General features: G+C 50.7%; 1 protein-coding gene across 2 annotated transcripts in view; it reads left to right on the forward strand.

Moving 5' to 3' along the window:
• The first annotated feature begins 1,263 nt into the window (after window positions 1–1,263).
• Scara5 (scavenger receptor class A member 5) overlaps window positions 1,264–15,391 on the forward strand; it is a 95,454-nt gene continuing 81,326 nt past the window's right edge. The window contains exons 1-2 of one of the 2 annotated variants that reach the window (XM_085698659.2): window positions 1,264–1,611; window positions 5,895–6,070. In XM_085698659.2, coding sequence (XP_085554785.1) covers window positions 5,959–6,070 — 112 coding nt within the window. In that variant the 5' untranslated portion in view covers window positions 1,264–1,611; window positions 5,895–5,958. The remainder of the gene's footprint in view (window positions 1,612–5,894; window positions 6,071–15,391) is intronic. The other variant, XM_048421974.3, reaches the window with a different exon arrangement.

Raw genomic sequence — 15,391 nt, forward strand, 5'->3', positions numbered from 1 at the left:
ATACAATCACTGCTGTTTTCTTGCTGTAACACCATGAGCTGCCTCTGGGGACAGTTAGTGAGGTGGTCTCTGAAAATGACTAGGGCTTTTTGGAGTCAGCGAGCATTGGCAGTCGTACTGTGGGCAGCATTGAGTTTGACAAACTCCCCAGACGTTCAAAGCCTGACCTTGAAGCCTCTGGAGCTTCTTGTGTTTAACCAACAAACAGAAACTTATTTAAGAACCTTCTGAGCACTGTGGTCCAGATCCACCACGTGATCTAACCGCTCACGGCTCAGACTGGTTTTGCGGGGAGGGGCGGTGTTTCTCTGACATCATCTCACTCTCCCCAGCGCTCTCCTCTTTAACATCTGGTTGGATCTCCTTTTAATCTCTTTTACTTGTATCTTATTTTAGTGTGTGTGTTTATGTACACACGTGTGTCTGAGTGTACACGTGTACAAATGTGTGGGGGGGACTCAAATCAACCTTGGAAGTCATTTCTAAGGCGCACCCTCTATCTTGGGAGCTTTTATACAGAGTCCCTTACTTGCCTGGAACTCACCAGGTAGGCTAGGCTAGCTGGCCACTGAGCCCAGTCATCCTCCTGTCTCCAACCCCCAGTACTGGGGAGCGTGGCACACCCATTTTTTTTCAATGTGTTCAGGTCCCCCTGCTTGAGCGGTCAGGGCCGGCAGACGCAATTATCTCCCAGACCGTGCAATTCTTACAAAGCAATTGTTTGCGCCGATGTTTCCAGTTCTTAGAGGTGCCGTCGGGCTCCCGGGCGGCTGGCTTCTTGCAGTCTTGTCTCTTGCTCTTTTTGCCGTTTTTTGGGCTCCACAGACACTGGCTTTGTTGCCGAGTCATCTTGAACTTGACTTTGGGAAGTTCTCTCAGAGCCCCCAGACATTATTCTAAATAGCTCCAGTGTGAGTGTCCAAGTCCTTTGGGAGTGGGTATGACTTCAGGAAATGCCAAATTTGCTGAATGAATGAATTGAGAAATACCAGTTCTGTCCTACAATGCATTAAAAATCTGGTTTCCTCGGGTGTGTCATAAGCCAGACCTAGTTGCCATTTTCCCAGAAGTTGTCCAAAAAGTATTTTTGAGGAGCGCTTTTAGAACAGGCGCTGGATCCCAAAGCCAAGGCTGATTTGCTCTTCTGGCTGGGGCTAGAAGCTCGGTGTATAGCTGTAATTCAGACAATGGCCACAAGAGGGCGAGCGTAGTTCAGATTCCCTCTAGCTGTTGCTCTAAGAACTTTTTTTTTTAGACTGGAGATTGGAGCAGCTCCCACCCAGTCAGTACCTAGCAGAGCTGCGGGAGACTCCACAGAACATCTCCGGATCGCTTTCTGAGGCTGACCGCTGAACCAGGTGCAGACCCCTCACTCAGCCACCAGGTTGAACTGCTTCTCCTGCAGAAGTGACCCTGTGGCCCTGACCTGAGATAAGTCACTAGGTGACTCCCGCAAGCCTCTTTCTATGACTCCATCTGGATTTGGCTGGCGGTGGGGACAAGCTTCAAGAGACTGCCTGGGTCTCCGTGGGGCAGCAGTCAACTTTCTGGCTATCATGGCAATTGCTGGGAACTGAAGGCGCGGGCTCCAGCCTCAGCACAGGCACACAGGTGAGTCTTGACGCTTTGACATGGAAGCTATGGGGTGGTAATGCTCCAAAGACCGGTGGAGGGAACGATGAATTGATGAAACCGAGTGCTGGCAGGTCTTGCAGACACAGAACCTGGCGCTGCCTGCTTCAGGTGGGAGGGGTCCAGTGATCTGAGCCTGTAGACACTTGGGCCCGAGGACCCAGTTGCTAGGGATGTAGAACATGAGCCTGCATCCTGATGCCAGAGGGATGCTGTTATTTCAATTTCATTTCTGTTTATCTCATCATGTCATAGCCTCCCAGAGCCTACTCAGGGAGTAAATAGTCAGGGGACAGCCACTCTGTGTGTATGTATATGTTATATGTGTGTTGAATACATGGATGCATGTGTGTGCTTGTGTATATATGTATAATGTGTGTATATAAGTATGTATGTGCATATACATGTATCTATGTAGACACATGACACACACACATATATATACACACATATACATGCCAGGGTACTATGTATGATGCGGAGGTTATTGATGGAGCATTGGCACCTCGCCAGCTATGAGTTGGGATCCAGAGAACTGAGTTAGAAGAAGGAAGGGTTTAAGATCTACCTAGCATCTTTTTCTCAGAGGCCACATTTGCAGTGATCTTGTTTGGTTTAAATAAGTTTTAGAAACTTGGCAATCCAAAGAAAAGCTGTAAGCCCTACCGAGTTAGAAGGCAGAGCACACAGAAACTGGTTCCGAGTTGCAAGTGAGGCTCCTGATCCATCTCAGCCCTTCTGGTGCTCCCGGTGAAACTTCCAGAACCAAGGTCCTAATCTCAGTCTTATGCCACATTTGAGGTTGCTTTTTTGCAACTCCACACAGCTTCACTTCTAGGACTTTTTGAGCAACGGGGAGTCTGCAGGACTCTGAAACCCAACCAGTGAGACTGGATTCTCTTTGGACCCCCTTCCCCAGCTACTCTATAAGACATTTTAAAGTCCTCTCTCCCATATCAGCTCCCATGATCCTCACCATACCCCCTGGACTTCACACCACAGGGGTGAAGTGCAGAAGGCTAGATGAGGCCAGCCGATTGGGTCACCTTCCCAAAATTAAAGATAGAAAAAGCAGCCCTTGTGCCGTGAGCTGCCCCACTTCCACACCTGTGTGAAGGTGTCCCCCACACACCTGTGCAGGACATGCAAGGATGTCCCACACCTGTGCAGAGCATGCAAGGATGTCCTAGGGCATTTTTTTTTTTTTTAGCTGTCAGATACAGACTCTGAAAGTTACACTTGTGCCTTATGCCACCCTTTGTGGGGGAGTGAATCCTAACATCCCCTGGAGGTCAGTAGAGTGCCCCTCCCTGTTTTCAGGGTGGCTTCTCTTTGAAAGCTGAAGGCCAGGCTCTTTGAGCACTAGGAGACCTGTGGCTCTCTCCATGCTGCCCGGTTTCCCCTTCCAGGCCCCTCCCTCTGATCATGCCCTTACAGAGGTGCACTGGCTGGCCCTCCAAGGTGTGCCCATCTCTGCTGCCTTATAGTAGCCCCAAAGATGGCCACTGAAAGTGACTGGCACACATGTATATCTTTGATACAGCAGCCATGGCTGAGTCAGTGCTGTGTGTGTGGATCTCCCGAATGATCTAATTATTGCCTCTTCTGCTCTAATTTCCAATATCATCATCCTTGTCTCTTTGGTCTTGGTTAGGTTATCTTTAAAATGGGAATGCTAAAATAATGAGCTACTCCCTGCCCTGGTCCTAGTGCTCCCAGGAGAAACTCCAGCGAGGCCCCTCAGAGCAATCCGTCTGAGGCCCAAGGGATGTTTACAATGCACTAGCCGCTTACACTCGAGATGGTCAGTCGGGACAAGCTTGAGGTCGTAGTTCAAGGGATCTCAGAGTCCAGCACCTGCTCCTGAATTCGTGAGGAGAAAACACAGCCCCACGTAAAACTGGGACGGGCAGAACATGCTTACATTTTTTCCCCCCAAGTAATGAAGAGTTGAGCATTTCCAAACTCATTCCTCTCACATCTGCTCAGCCCCAGCCCCTTTCTCTCGGCTCCCCGAGGCTGTTGCTTAGTCCAGCCAAGAGGTTAGGAGAATGGTTGGCGGGGGGGGGGGGGGGGGGGGCGGGGGGGGGCTTGTGGATACATTCCAGATCACAGTGGTCTGGAGCCAATCAGGAGAGAAAGAAGGTGGCATGAAAGTAGGGTTCCCTGCCCTGTGGATTCTGGGGCCCTCTGGCTTGCAGACGCTGTTGCCTTTGGCAGAGCCAGGGCTGCAGAATCGGTGCCTTCTGTTTTGTAACTCCTCAAGATCGGGGCCAGAGGGGAAGGGACCACACACATCCTGAGACCAGGGAGGATCCCCTATAGCTAAGCAGGGCTGGAGACACCCAGCGCCCCACCTAGAGGCCCTCGCTGGGTGGAGGGCTTGGATGAAGCGCCTAGGAGACTAGCAGATTGGACACTATGGGGAGAGGCTCAGGGAGGCTGGGTGGGAGCTGTCTGTGTGAGAGATCCTGGAAGACCCAAGGACCATCTTCATCTCCTGTCCTTTCTATAGACTGGAAGAAAGACCAAGAGACCAAGTGCATGTGTGTATATGTATGTGCCCCAGTGAGCGAGCCAGTGTGGGGGGAACGTGGCGCCTCATTACTTGGAGTGAGAGCACAGAAGAAACCCCATCGTTCCTGGCTCATTGGAAGTTGAACACCCACTGCTCAGTCCCAGCCTCTTCTCAGCCCCAAAGGCCTTGTCTCTGAAGACCAAGTTCATGTCGGGAAAAGAGGGCACATGTCTTTTGCTCTGATCTTGCCTCCCCTTCTGTATCCCCACTCACTCTTCCTTCAGGTCCTGCCTCTAAGATGGGATGGGTTGACCCCCTAAGACCCATTGCAGTCTCCCTACCAGGGCCTTTCAGGCACTGTACCATCTCATCCAGGTCGTGGGAGCTTACTTGTTTCTCAGGTTCTCAGTGGGTCTCCTCCATGCTGGGATTATGCCCATCTTCTGGGGGGCTTCATTGTCCCAAAATTCACTTTAAAGAAAAATAAACACCACCTTATCTGACTTACTTTCTCTTCTTCCTTTACCTCCTTTTCCTTCCCACCACTCCCTCCTCCCCTCCCCGATTCTTTATTTTGGTTAAACAGCCAGACAGCTAAAGAGCATTAGGAAAACCAGTTGACATAAACTTATGGCCAGTTAGAACTGTGTTGAAAGCAGCGTGTAAAATTACAGGGCATATATGTGAGGGGAAAAGCCAAAGGATTCTGTGTAAACAAACACTTTGCAATTTGGTTTTATGAAAAGGATTTTTCTCATTACATAAAGAATGCAAATGCCTCTTAGAAAATCTCAGAAAATCCCTTCCAGCCTGGGTCTCACGATGCCTCTCTGCCCTGGAGCCACTGAGGATGGCCTTCCAGTCACACAGTTACAGGACAGAATGTGATGGTGGAGGCCTCATGGTTGTGCGAACATCATGGCTGGCTCCCTTCAGGGAAAAGGATTTGCCAAGTCCAGAGCTCAAGACCTTGCTTCAGCCTTGGGGGATCAGATAGGCAGAAGTCCCCGGGGCCAAGAGTTGTTCGTTAAAGACTCACTGAGTCTGCTCACCCGCTAGGTTCCCTGGGAGATGAATTCCTGCCACAGCCCACTGTGGAACTAGGGGGCCTTCTCACCTCCTCCGCTGACCCTGAAACTCTCAATGTATCTGTGCTTCGAATTTCCCTTATGCAATTATCTGACCCTCCCAAGCTGCTGATGGCTTCCTTAGAGGTTCTCAACCTTCCCGGCACTGCGAACCTTTAGGACAGTCCCTTATGTTGTGGCGACCCCCCCCCCAACCATAAAATTCTATTTGTTGCCACTTTATCACTGTAATTTTGCTCCTGGTATGAATCGTAATGTAAATAGCTGTGTTTTCTGACTGTCTTAGGTGACTTTGTGAAAGGGTCGTGTGACCCCAAAGTGGTCACAACTCACAGGTTGAGAACCTCTGTTAGAAGCTGTCTGTAGTCACCATGTGGGTAGTAGTGTTTCCTTCAAGTGCTGTCCAGCATGGCCACGGTGTCTCCGGCGTAAGGCTCCAGCCCCACAGAGAGCTGCTAAGGGAACAGTTGAAAACTGACCAGGGCTTGGCCTTCTAGCACTGCACAGGGAGAGGCTGGAGCTGAAGGGGTCCTGCACCAAAATGGTGCCCTTAGCTCCTGCAGATGTAGAAAAGGCCCCACTCCAAGATGTAGAAAAGGCTGCCCCACTCCTGTGGGCAGGTACCTGGATCCACCCTTTGTTTGTTTTCCGCATAGTTGACTCGGTGTCTCCTTCCTCTGTTGCCTGTGCTACCCAGTGTCTCCACGGCTCCGGGACAGGATGGACAACAAATCCATGTACATGCACACCGTCAATGACCGGGACAGCGGCTCCATCTTCGAGGAGCCCTTTGACGGCAGGAGCCTATCCAAGCTGAACCTGTGTGAGGATGGTGAGTACTTGAAGCTGTCGAGGACCCTTGCTCCCCCCACCCCCGGCCTTGGTTATCCCAGCACCTGCTGGCCTTCCTGTCTAGCTTAGCAGATGCTGAATACTGGATCTTTGGAGGTCCCTTCTGTGGGGTTCCTGCCATTCATCTCAATAAGCCCGTGTCATCGGCAACGTGAGGACCCGTTTTACAGATGGACTTGTTGAGACTGAGAGCAGGCATTAAAGATTCTATCACTCATCAGCCCCTCAGAGGGGATCCAGCATGGGATATCCTTGCTCCTCTGACTGGAGACCGAGGAATCAGGGCGTTTTAACAGCTCCACATCCCTGTGCACCAGCAAGCAGGCATTTAATAGATGTCTATACTGTCCCCGAGTACCATCCCTACTAAAAGCTTGCTTCATGCACAAACCCACACTTCACTGGGCTTGCGTGGAGCAGGAGGACACTGTCCCTCAAGGCTGACTGCCTAGAGACAGTCCCTCGCCCCTGCTGTAATGTTCTGGGGATTACAGGGTGTTTGGGGACACCCTGTCAGTCGCCTCTCTCAGGAGCTATGGCTCTTGTCTTTTTCCTCATGGGAGCAGATGTAGGACAGGAAGCCGTATCTGAGAGAGGAAGGAGGGGTCCCAGTGGAGGGACAGATAGGGGGACCTGAGCTTCTGAGCAAGGGTTCCTCGACCTTCCCGTGGAGACGCTCAGTTCCTTGCCTGGGTCTGTATGCGAGCTGTCAGGGATGCTCTGGAGGAAACTGGACCAGCGCCTGCCCTCAGATGACTCAGGGTGACTAGTGGGAGGAGGAGCTGGCCTGAGAGCAGTCCCCTCAGGGTGGATTCTGAAGTCAGGCAGGGAAATGGCTCCTGGAAAGGGGCTGAAGGATGACTGTATCATTTTTTCCTCTGTTGTGACAAAATGTTCAACAAAAGCCTAAGGAAGGGAGGGCTGATTTTGGCTCACGGTTTGAGAGTGTCATGGCAGGGTGGCCGGGGCCACATTTCATCCCCAGTCAGGAAGCAGAGAGGGACAAATGGGGGTGCTAAGCTCCCTTTTCTCCATCTTATTTATTTGGGACCCCTGCCCATGGGATAGCGTTGGTGGATCTCCGCCTTCATTTAAACATGTCTGAACATCCTCACAGACACACTTAGAGATGTGTCTTCAGGGTGATTCTAAGCCTATCAGGTTGTCAATCAAGACAAACCATCACAAAAAATTCTGAAAGAGGAGAGGTTCGGTCAATGTGTTTCCCAGACTAGGCCAATGTCCTGATACTTGGGGGAGAGAAGGAAGGTGTGCACACACACAAGCATGTGTGTGCACACATGTATGCATGTGTATGTGCATGCATTCATGTATGCGTATGTGTGTGTATGTTACCTTGCTCAGGATATCAGCAAGGGTGATGCTGAACCATGCTACTGATTCAGTTCTATTCTCATTGGTGCATTAGGAAGGAGGCCAAGTTTGGCCAGAAAGGACTGGGTTTGAGAGTAGTTGGAGGGAGTCTCCCAAGGTCAACCTGGGACACCAGGCTTGGGGTGGGAGTGAAGCCTGCAGTGTGGGGTGTCACTGGGGCCACCACCTTTTCTTTCTCCCCTCTCCCATCTCCCTTTCCTGTTTTCTGGATCTCAGATCAAAAACAATCATTTCTTTGGACCAGAGAAACAAAACCAAGCAAAGGGCCCGGCTCTGTGCTTCATGGCGCCAAGCTAATGCATCTGCCAGAGCATCAGTGATACAGTGATTGATGAGGCTCTCAGCTGCGTTGTGTCCTAAGGAAGGGTTCCCTGGGCCCCAGTTTCTGGTGCAGTGATGCCAGGAACTGTGGATTCCACACTGGCTCTAGGCTTGTGTCTTCATCTGCCAGAATGAGACACAGTGGGTATCTCTGAGGTCATTGCATTCGGGGTGTGGTTCTTTAAGTCCAGGCTTGGGGATTGATGCTACCCTCATTTAAAGGCGAGTCGAAGCCTGGGCCCTGATTATATATATGGCCAAGGAACCCAAGCTCTCCTCTTGCGCTGACACTCACCTTCAGGATAGGGTCCCCAGGGCTCTCCCTAGCCTCTGCCGCTGAGGACGATGCTCTCTCCAGAGCATATGCAGACACTGTCCTCACAGTCCCTTGGATCAGGCCTCCCGAACTCTGGATTTTGCTCTCTTGCCTCCTGTCCTGCTACCCTCCCACCTCTGCTCCCAGCTCTCATTGTCCTTACTGCCACAGCCTCTTCTCTCTCCACACACTTTGCAATTTTCAGTTATTATACTGTTTCTTCTCTGCTCACGTGGTAAGACGCACGTAGGCTGAAGGAAGGTTGGCATCTCCTCCAAAGCAGGAGAGCTGCTTTGTTCTCTGATGCCTCCCAGGCCCAGGGGCGAGCACTCTCTAAGTGTTCACAGGAGAGCCAGCTAAGGAGTAAGTGGATAATAAGAACACAAGGACCTTGACATCTAAAAGTAGCAAAGCAAACGCCTTTGTACCCCACTTCTGAGTTCTTTGCATTCCTTTACTCTTTGTCCCCTGCTGGTAGGTTCTGGGGGTGGGGCACAGAAGTGGGAAACGAGACAGCCTGGATCTTTTTGGGAAGGATCCTGATGCTCTTTTGATCTTCCTCTCTGGAAAGCGAAACAGAGGAACAAGAGGTGCGAGGCCAAGAGAGCAAAGAAGAAACTGGATGGAGGAGGCAAAGGGAGGAAAACCTGGACCAGGTCCATCCGGGAGGCCTTCTGTAGATTAAAACTGTGAAGTGTTGGGTGAACTCCAAGTCCCTTTGAGGGCTGCCTCCTAAAATGTGTGTGTGTGTAGGGGGGGCTGTGTTTCTTCTTGTTGGAGTCTGTTTCCTTGGGTCTTGGCATGGAGCAAGACCCTCAAAGCATAGCCCAGCTGTTCAGGTGTGACTCAGATTTTAATGCAGGTGGGACTTTAAGAACTGTGGGTGGGGTTGGGGTTGGGAGGATGGCTCAGTGATTAAGAGCACTGGCTGCTCTTCCAGAGGACCACGGGTTCAATTCCCAGCACCCATATGACAGCTCGCAACTGTCTATAACTCCAGTTGCAGGGGACCCAACACCATGCAAGCAAAACACCAATGTACATAAAATTAAAATAATAAATTATTAAGAAAAATAACATTTGGGAAGGAGGCAGAGGCAGGTGGGCAGAGGCAGATGCAGATGGATCTCTTGAGTTTGAGGTCAACCTGGTCTACAGAGTGAGTTCCAGGACAGTCAGAGATACTCAGAAAAACCCTGTTTAGAAAATGATAATAAAATAAAATAAAATAAAATAGATGAGCACCAGGGGTATAAATACACATGTTAGACAGAGGTCTGGCCCTGACTGAACACTTCCAGGTTCTTCTGTCTTGGCCTCCTTGCCCATCACTCCCAGCATGAGTCCATGGGTTCTGTCTGTACCGTTCTTGCCCAGTCTTCCCACCCCACACCTACCTGGGCTCCAGCCATCCCCTCAAGTCCCATGGATCCCTTCCCCAGGCACAGCCCTGCTTGGATCTCAGTTTGTGGTGCTGGTGTCCAGCCACGGCCACAGAACCCCTGACAGGAACCACTCACAGGAGGAGAGTGGGCTCACCGTTGGGACAGGTCTAGCCCACAGTTGGCTGGATTCCTTGCTCTTGGGTCTGAGGTGAGGCAGTGCATCGTGGCACTGAGAACATAGATAGTGTAGCCCACCTTTTGACTTCAAGGTGGCCAAGAAGCAGAGAATAAGTCCCGGACAAGCTACAGCCCCCGAGGGCAAGTCTCCAATGCAGACCCAGGTTCCAGAAGTTTCCATCAGCTACAAATAATGTCATCAAATATGAGCCCATCATTGTGCCAATCCACCAGTTAGGTAAGGGCCCTTGGGAGCCTCTCAGTTCTCAGGGATCAGAGCTACTGTCCGAGAACCAACGCTCAACACTTGAGTCTTTTGGGGGACACCAACCATAACCAATCATTGCATAAAATATAGTGTATTCTGGCTGGCAGGGCTCTTGCGTATGTGTGTGTGCGCGCACATGTGTGTGTGTGTGTGTGTGTGTGTGTGTGTGTGTGAGCTTGCATGTGCATGTAAAGTTTCTCGTCCGTACTGCACTGCAAATATCTTGAAGCCAGGGAAGGTGATAAACTCTTCTCTGGGTCCACCAGGCACTTTTTAGGTGATGGGCTCTCAGGAAATCTCAGGGAGAGTTAGCACATGGCTTACCCAAGACCACTCCAGTAGTTAGTAACGGACTGAAGCCTGACTCAGGACCTCCCTGCCTATAATTCAGGGTTCCTTCCTGGGACAGGAACTGGAAAGGGGACTAATGATTAAGAACTGATCTTCACCTCTAAATTCTGATAGGGAAATTGACTGAGACACAGATGAGAATTAAAGCACAGAGTCTGCCTTTCACCTGGCAACCCCATCTTCAGGGATGTGGCCTGGGCCGGCCACCGGCTTGAGCTGGGCTCACTCAGTAGAGTCCTACGCAGGCGTTCATGGCTTCCCATGGCTCACCCAGCCAGGAAGCATGTGTGGCTGTATTGGTACTGACCCTTGCTTGATTGCCACCCCCTACCCTCCTCACCAGAGCATCAGGGACAAAGGACTCCCGCTCATCAAATGAGCCAGTGTTTCCAGTACAGGCTGCAAGGCCGAGAATTCCTGTTTTGCAGGCAGAAGTCGGAACTCCACAGCATGAAAGAGATTCAGGTCTGGGGACTGAAGTATTGTGCTGCATGCTGGATTGGGGGGGCACATTACCCAGGGAGTGTCCTCAATGCCAAGGAAGGGACCCTTCGCCAACAGCATTTCCTGGGATCACCTTGCTTCTGACTGTTGCCCCCTTCTTTCCCAACTCTTCTATTTCTCCCCCACCTTTCTCTTTGCTTGCTCCTAGCTTCTGCCTTCTTCTCTCTTTCCCTGCCTTGGTTCCTTTTTACTTCACAGGTGCTAAGGGGAGCAGAAAGACTATGGCACGCCATTGGTCCCCTCCGTGGAAGGTCCCCCTTTCTAACACTGGCATCTTCTCATCCTCACATCTGTCCAGCTGCCTACCTTCCAGTGGCCTTGGTAGTTCAGGTCCTCTCTATCTCTGAGGCCCTGTCTTCCTTTCTATGTCTTATTTCTCAGCAGCCTCTCTGGAGCCCACTGTAGACCAGAAGCCAAGGGACAGGGACTAGAACCTGCTAGGCAACTGAATAGGGGATGTAAAACCGGAAATGCTTAGAAGACCCAAAAGGCCCCGTGCAGGTTGCCAGAGACTCAAAAGAGGAACAGCCAGGGTTGCTTCCTATTCCTTTCTTTCCTCCCATGCTCCTTCCCCTCCCTTGCCTCAACCGTGCCTCATTCTTGCTTCAACCTTCCCCCTCCAGCCTTCCTTCCCCATGCCGGCTCAGCCAGCTGCCCCCCCCCCCAGGCTCTGCCGCTGGCTTTAGGACCCAGAGGAGTCCTGGGAATGAAAGGCTCCCGGCTGAGCCCGCCTCCTCTGAATTGGTTAGTGAGGCCCTGTGAGAGGTGTTAGTGTCAGAAAAACATAGTCCTGCTTCTCTCCCCGTGGCCTCAGCCCGCCCCGCCGCACGCACGTGTGGCGTCATCCATGGCTGCCCACGGGAAGCCAGGGGAGGTAATGAGTTACATGTGCTTCTGGTGATGGCAGGGTGCCTGCAGCCTGGACTCTGCGGTCCCACGTTCCTTCCCCCATAAAATTAAATTATTCTCCCAGGGGACCTGCTTCATCTACCTTCCATCCAGCAGACAACTCTGCTTCATTTGGTGTAGCCAAGGACTGCTGAACCAAGGGTCTGGCTATGACCTCATTGAGGGTCACCACCCTTTATAGGTTAGAGCAGAAGAGGGCCCTTAACTCATTCAGTACTGTAATAACAGGGAACATGTCCTGGTAAGCAAGAGCGGAGAGCCAAGTACTGGTAGATGAGGTCAGGAGCACTGGGGATGCTGGTGGCCTGGTGACCCAGTGAGTTACCGCCCCAACACAAAGAGACTCAGAGAGGGGGAAAGAGGTCAGAATTGCAGTTTTTCAGGTCATAGGCCACACACAACCATTGTGAGCTTGGACACAGTCCTCAGGCTGGGTGCAGAAGCCTCTGTGTACCCCTCCCCCATCCCACTTGTCCCTGTTCTGTACCCTATGTCATGCCTCCTTAGGCTCAGATACCATGGGAGACCCTGGCAGGAGATGGGAGGAGGGAAGACGTGGGGGCTTGGGTATGTACTATTCCTCAAAGCCTGCTCTGCAGGGCTACCTCTCTGCTAGAGGCTAGCAGTCCTCTCTGGGGGAGCTTTATCTTTCTGAGTTCCAGCCACTCTGTTTCACCCCTGAGACATCCTCAGGCCCAAGGCTGGTGGCAGCTCCAAGACCCCGTTCTGTCCCTGGCGAGTGTCTCATATCCTTGCCACCCATTTGCATAGACTACCTTTTTAAAACCTAGAAGTCTGTGTGCCAGAGAGGGTCATCATCTGCCTTGGCGGGGGTGTGGCTTTGCTCAGAGACCTCATCCTTAAATAAGATGAATGTCCTTGTCCTCCCAGGACCAGAGGAGGAGGATGTGACAGAACCATGCACAGCTGTAGACACTCAGTGCCATGTGCTTCTGTCTTTACCTGTTTGAGAGACCCTGAAACCCTTGGGGAGGTGGGGGAAGGGAAAGAGAGGTCCTGAGGAGGAAGAAGGGGAGGCTTTAACACAACATCACAGACAAACCCAGCATTAGGCATGTTCATCCCTTGCTCAGATTCTGGGCTTCCTTCTATGGCACACCCTGCTCTGTTCTGGGGTAGAGGTGGTCCAGCTGCAGCCTTCAGGGACACATCAAGCTCAGTCCCATTCAGATGGCCCAGCCCTCCTGTCTTCCAAAGCAGACACCCCGTGTCCCTTCCGACGTGTGCTTGCAGCTGCTTGGAGAAGAGAAAGAGAGAAGGCAGGGGCGTTGAGCTTGATTTTCTCTGCTCAAGGAAGAAGCCACTTCGCCCATCACAGCAGGGTGGAGGGCGGGTGCCTTAGAGTTCTGGAAAGAATGATGGTGCAGATGGAGACCGGGTTGCGTCCTCCACTTCCGCCTAGCAAATATCTTCAGCTCAGGCATCTGGCTGGGGGCAGGAACTTGGAATCTTTACTGGCATTTGGGGGCTATTCTACAAGCTGATGATCTTCTGGGTTTTTTTATTTGTTGTGGAATGTGTGTGTGTGCACGCATGTGGTGTGTGTACATGTGCGTATATGTGTGTACATATGTATGTATGTGTGTATGTGCATGCATGTGTATGTGTGTATGTGCATGCATATGTATGTGTGTATGTGCACCCATGTGTACATATGTGCATACATATGTATGTGTGTATCTAAGCTAGAGGTCAACCTTTGGTGGTGTTTCTCAGGTACCATCTTATTTTTCTCTCTGATCTGAAACCTACCCGGTAGGCTAAGACAGCTGGGCAGTAAGCCCAAGGGGTCTATTTGACTTCCTTCCCCTGGTCCTGGGATTGTAAGTATATACCGCTATTCCAGGTCTTTCCATGGGTTCTAGGGTGAACACAGGTCCCTGTGCTTGCAAAGCAACCCCTTTACTGCCTGCGTCATCTTTCCAGCCCAAGAAGAGGACCTTTTGGCCTAAATTTAGGCAGAATCCTAGTCCCGATGCTCTTTGAGACCCCATACGTCTAGATACCATATCTCCCCTCTGTTTGCAGTATTCTTTTAAGACAAGGGCATTGCCTTTCCTTTATTTTTTAAGTTAAAATTTAAATTTTTAAATTTCATACATGAGGACTGTATTTACATCCTCCCCCCTTCACTCTCTCCCCTCCAACTCCTCCCAAATGCTTAGGGCTGGCCTCTATGCACCAGATAACCCAACAAGGCGCTTGTTCCACCAGAAGCAGATCTTTTTCTCCCAGCGGCCATCAATCACCTGTAACTCTTCATCTTGTGATAGGGCCTTGCGAGATTTACCCCCATCCACATTGCCACTGTACCAGTCTTGTTTGGGTGACCAAACTTATGAGATTTTATGGGTGTAGCTTCTCTGTTCTGACTCTTAAACTCTTTCCGTCCCCTCTTCTGTGATGTCCTCTGAGCCATCTGTATGGGAGCTGTGTTGTAGAGGTGTCAGCTGAGGTTGGGCACTCCACAGTCAGTTGCTCTCTCCATTTGGATTAGTTGTGGCTTCCTGGAATGGTTTCCATCTGCCGCACCAAGGAGCTTCTTTGATGAAGGGCGAGAGCTCATTTACTATGACCATAAGGACACACAGTTAGAACACAGTTAGGGATTGTGCTGGTTTAGGGATGTGGCTGTAGTTGGTCCTCCTTTAGGATCTGTGGCTTCACCAATCATGGGTAGTTAGTAGTTGACTAGGTTTAATGTACCAGATGTTAATTCTCTCCTTTGAATTTGCCTTAAGTCCAATTTAGACATCTTTGGTTGCCCTCAAGACGCAGGTGCCACTACTACACTGTTGGAGGTCTCTTGCCGTGCTGGTCCTTGGTGTGGTCTGTAAGCTTTACAGCTGGGTACGACCATTGCTTAATTTTCTTCCTTGGCAGCTGGCTTAGACTCTTCAAATAATCCTCAGGGAAGTGACTTCCAGGTCAGTTCCAACTCTGTTCCTCCGAGTCTTGTGTCAAACATACATGGTGTCTTCAACAGTAGGGTCTCACCTTCAAGTTCTGAGAGACAAACAAGGGTGAAAGCCTGGAGTGTTTGGGGAGTCTCTGACTTTCCTGACCAGCAACTTGAAGGGAGTTTTCCCATGCCCAACACTGGGAATTCTGTTAGCTAGTCTATGGCTTTTGGGTAGATCATTATCACCACACATGGCATAACTTCATTCGATATATCCATATATGCACATATGTATATACAAACATATATCATATACATATTTTCAAGTTAACCTGAGATAATATGATTTTATTTGGGACAGAAATTGTAGTATCTTCCACCAGCCCCCCTACCAAGTCATTCATTCTTTGTATAGGACTCCATGGCCCTCTGTATCCCACTTGGATCTTGGTAGTTAGCTGACTCTCCTTCCCTGCTCTTCGCCACGCCTGGACTCTCTTTCCATCTGAGTCTTAGCTCTCAGAGCCAATGAACAGCAGCCAGCAGGCTGCTCTTGTGTTGGTGGAAAATAAGCACAAGCCATCAATTGTTTTCAAAGAATCTTTATCCAGAGTAACCTTGGGAACAGATAGAGCTTGGGACACAGAAGCTTTACGGGGAACGGACAAAATTATACAACAAACTGCAAGTATTAGGAAGAACTGTCCTAGAGCCCCATGGAGTCTTCGTGGAATTAGCTCAGGCTGCCCCCT

This window comes from Myodes glareolus, chromosome 12, assembly GCF_982192425.1.
Source record: "Myodes glareolus chromosome 12, mMyoGla1.1, whole genome shotgun sequence".
In the NCBI taxonomy this organism is placed as follows: Eukaryota; Metazoa; Chordata; class Mammalia; order Rodentia; family Cricetidae; genus Myodes; species Myodes glareolus.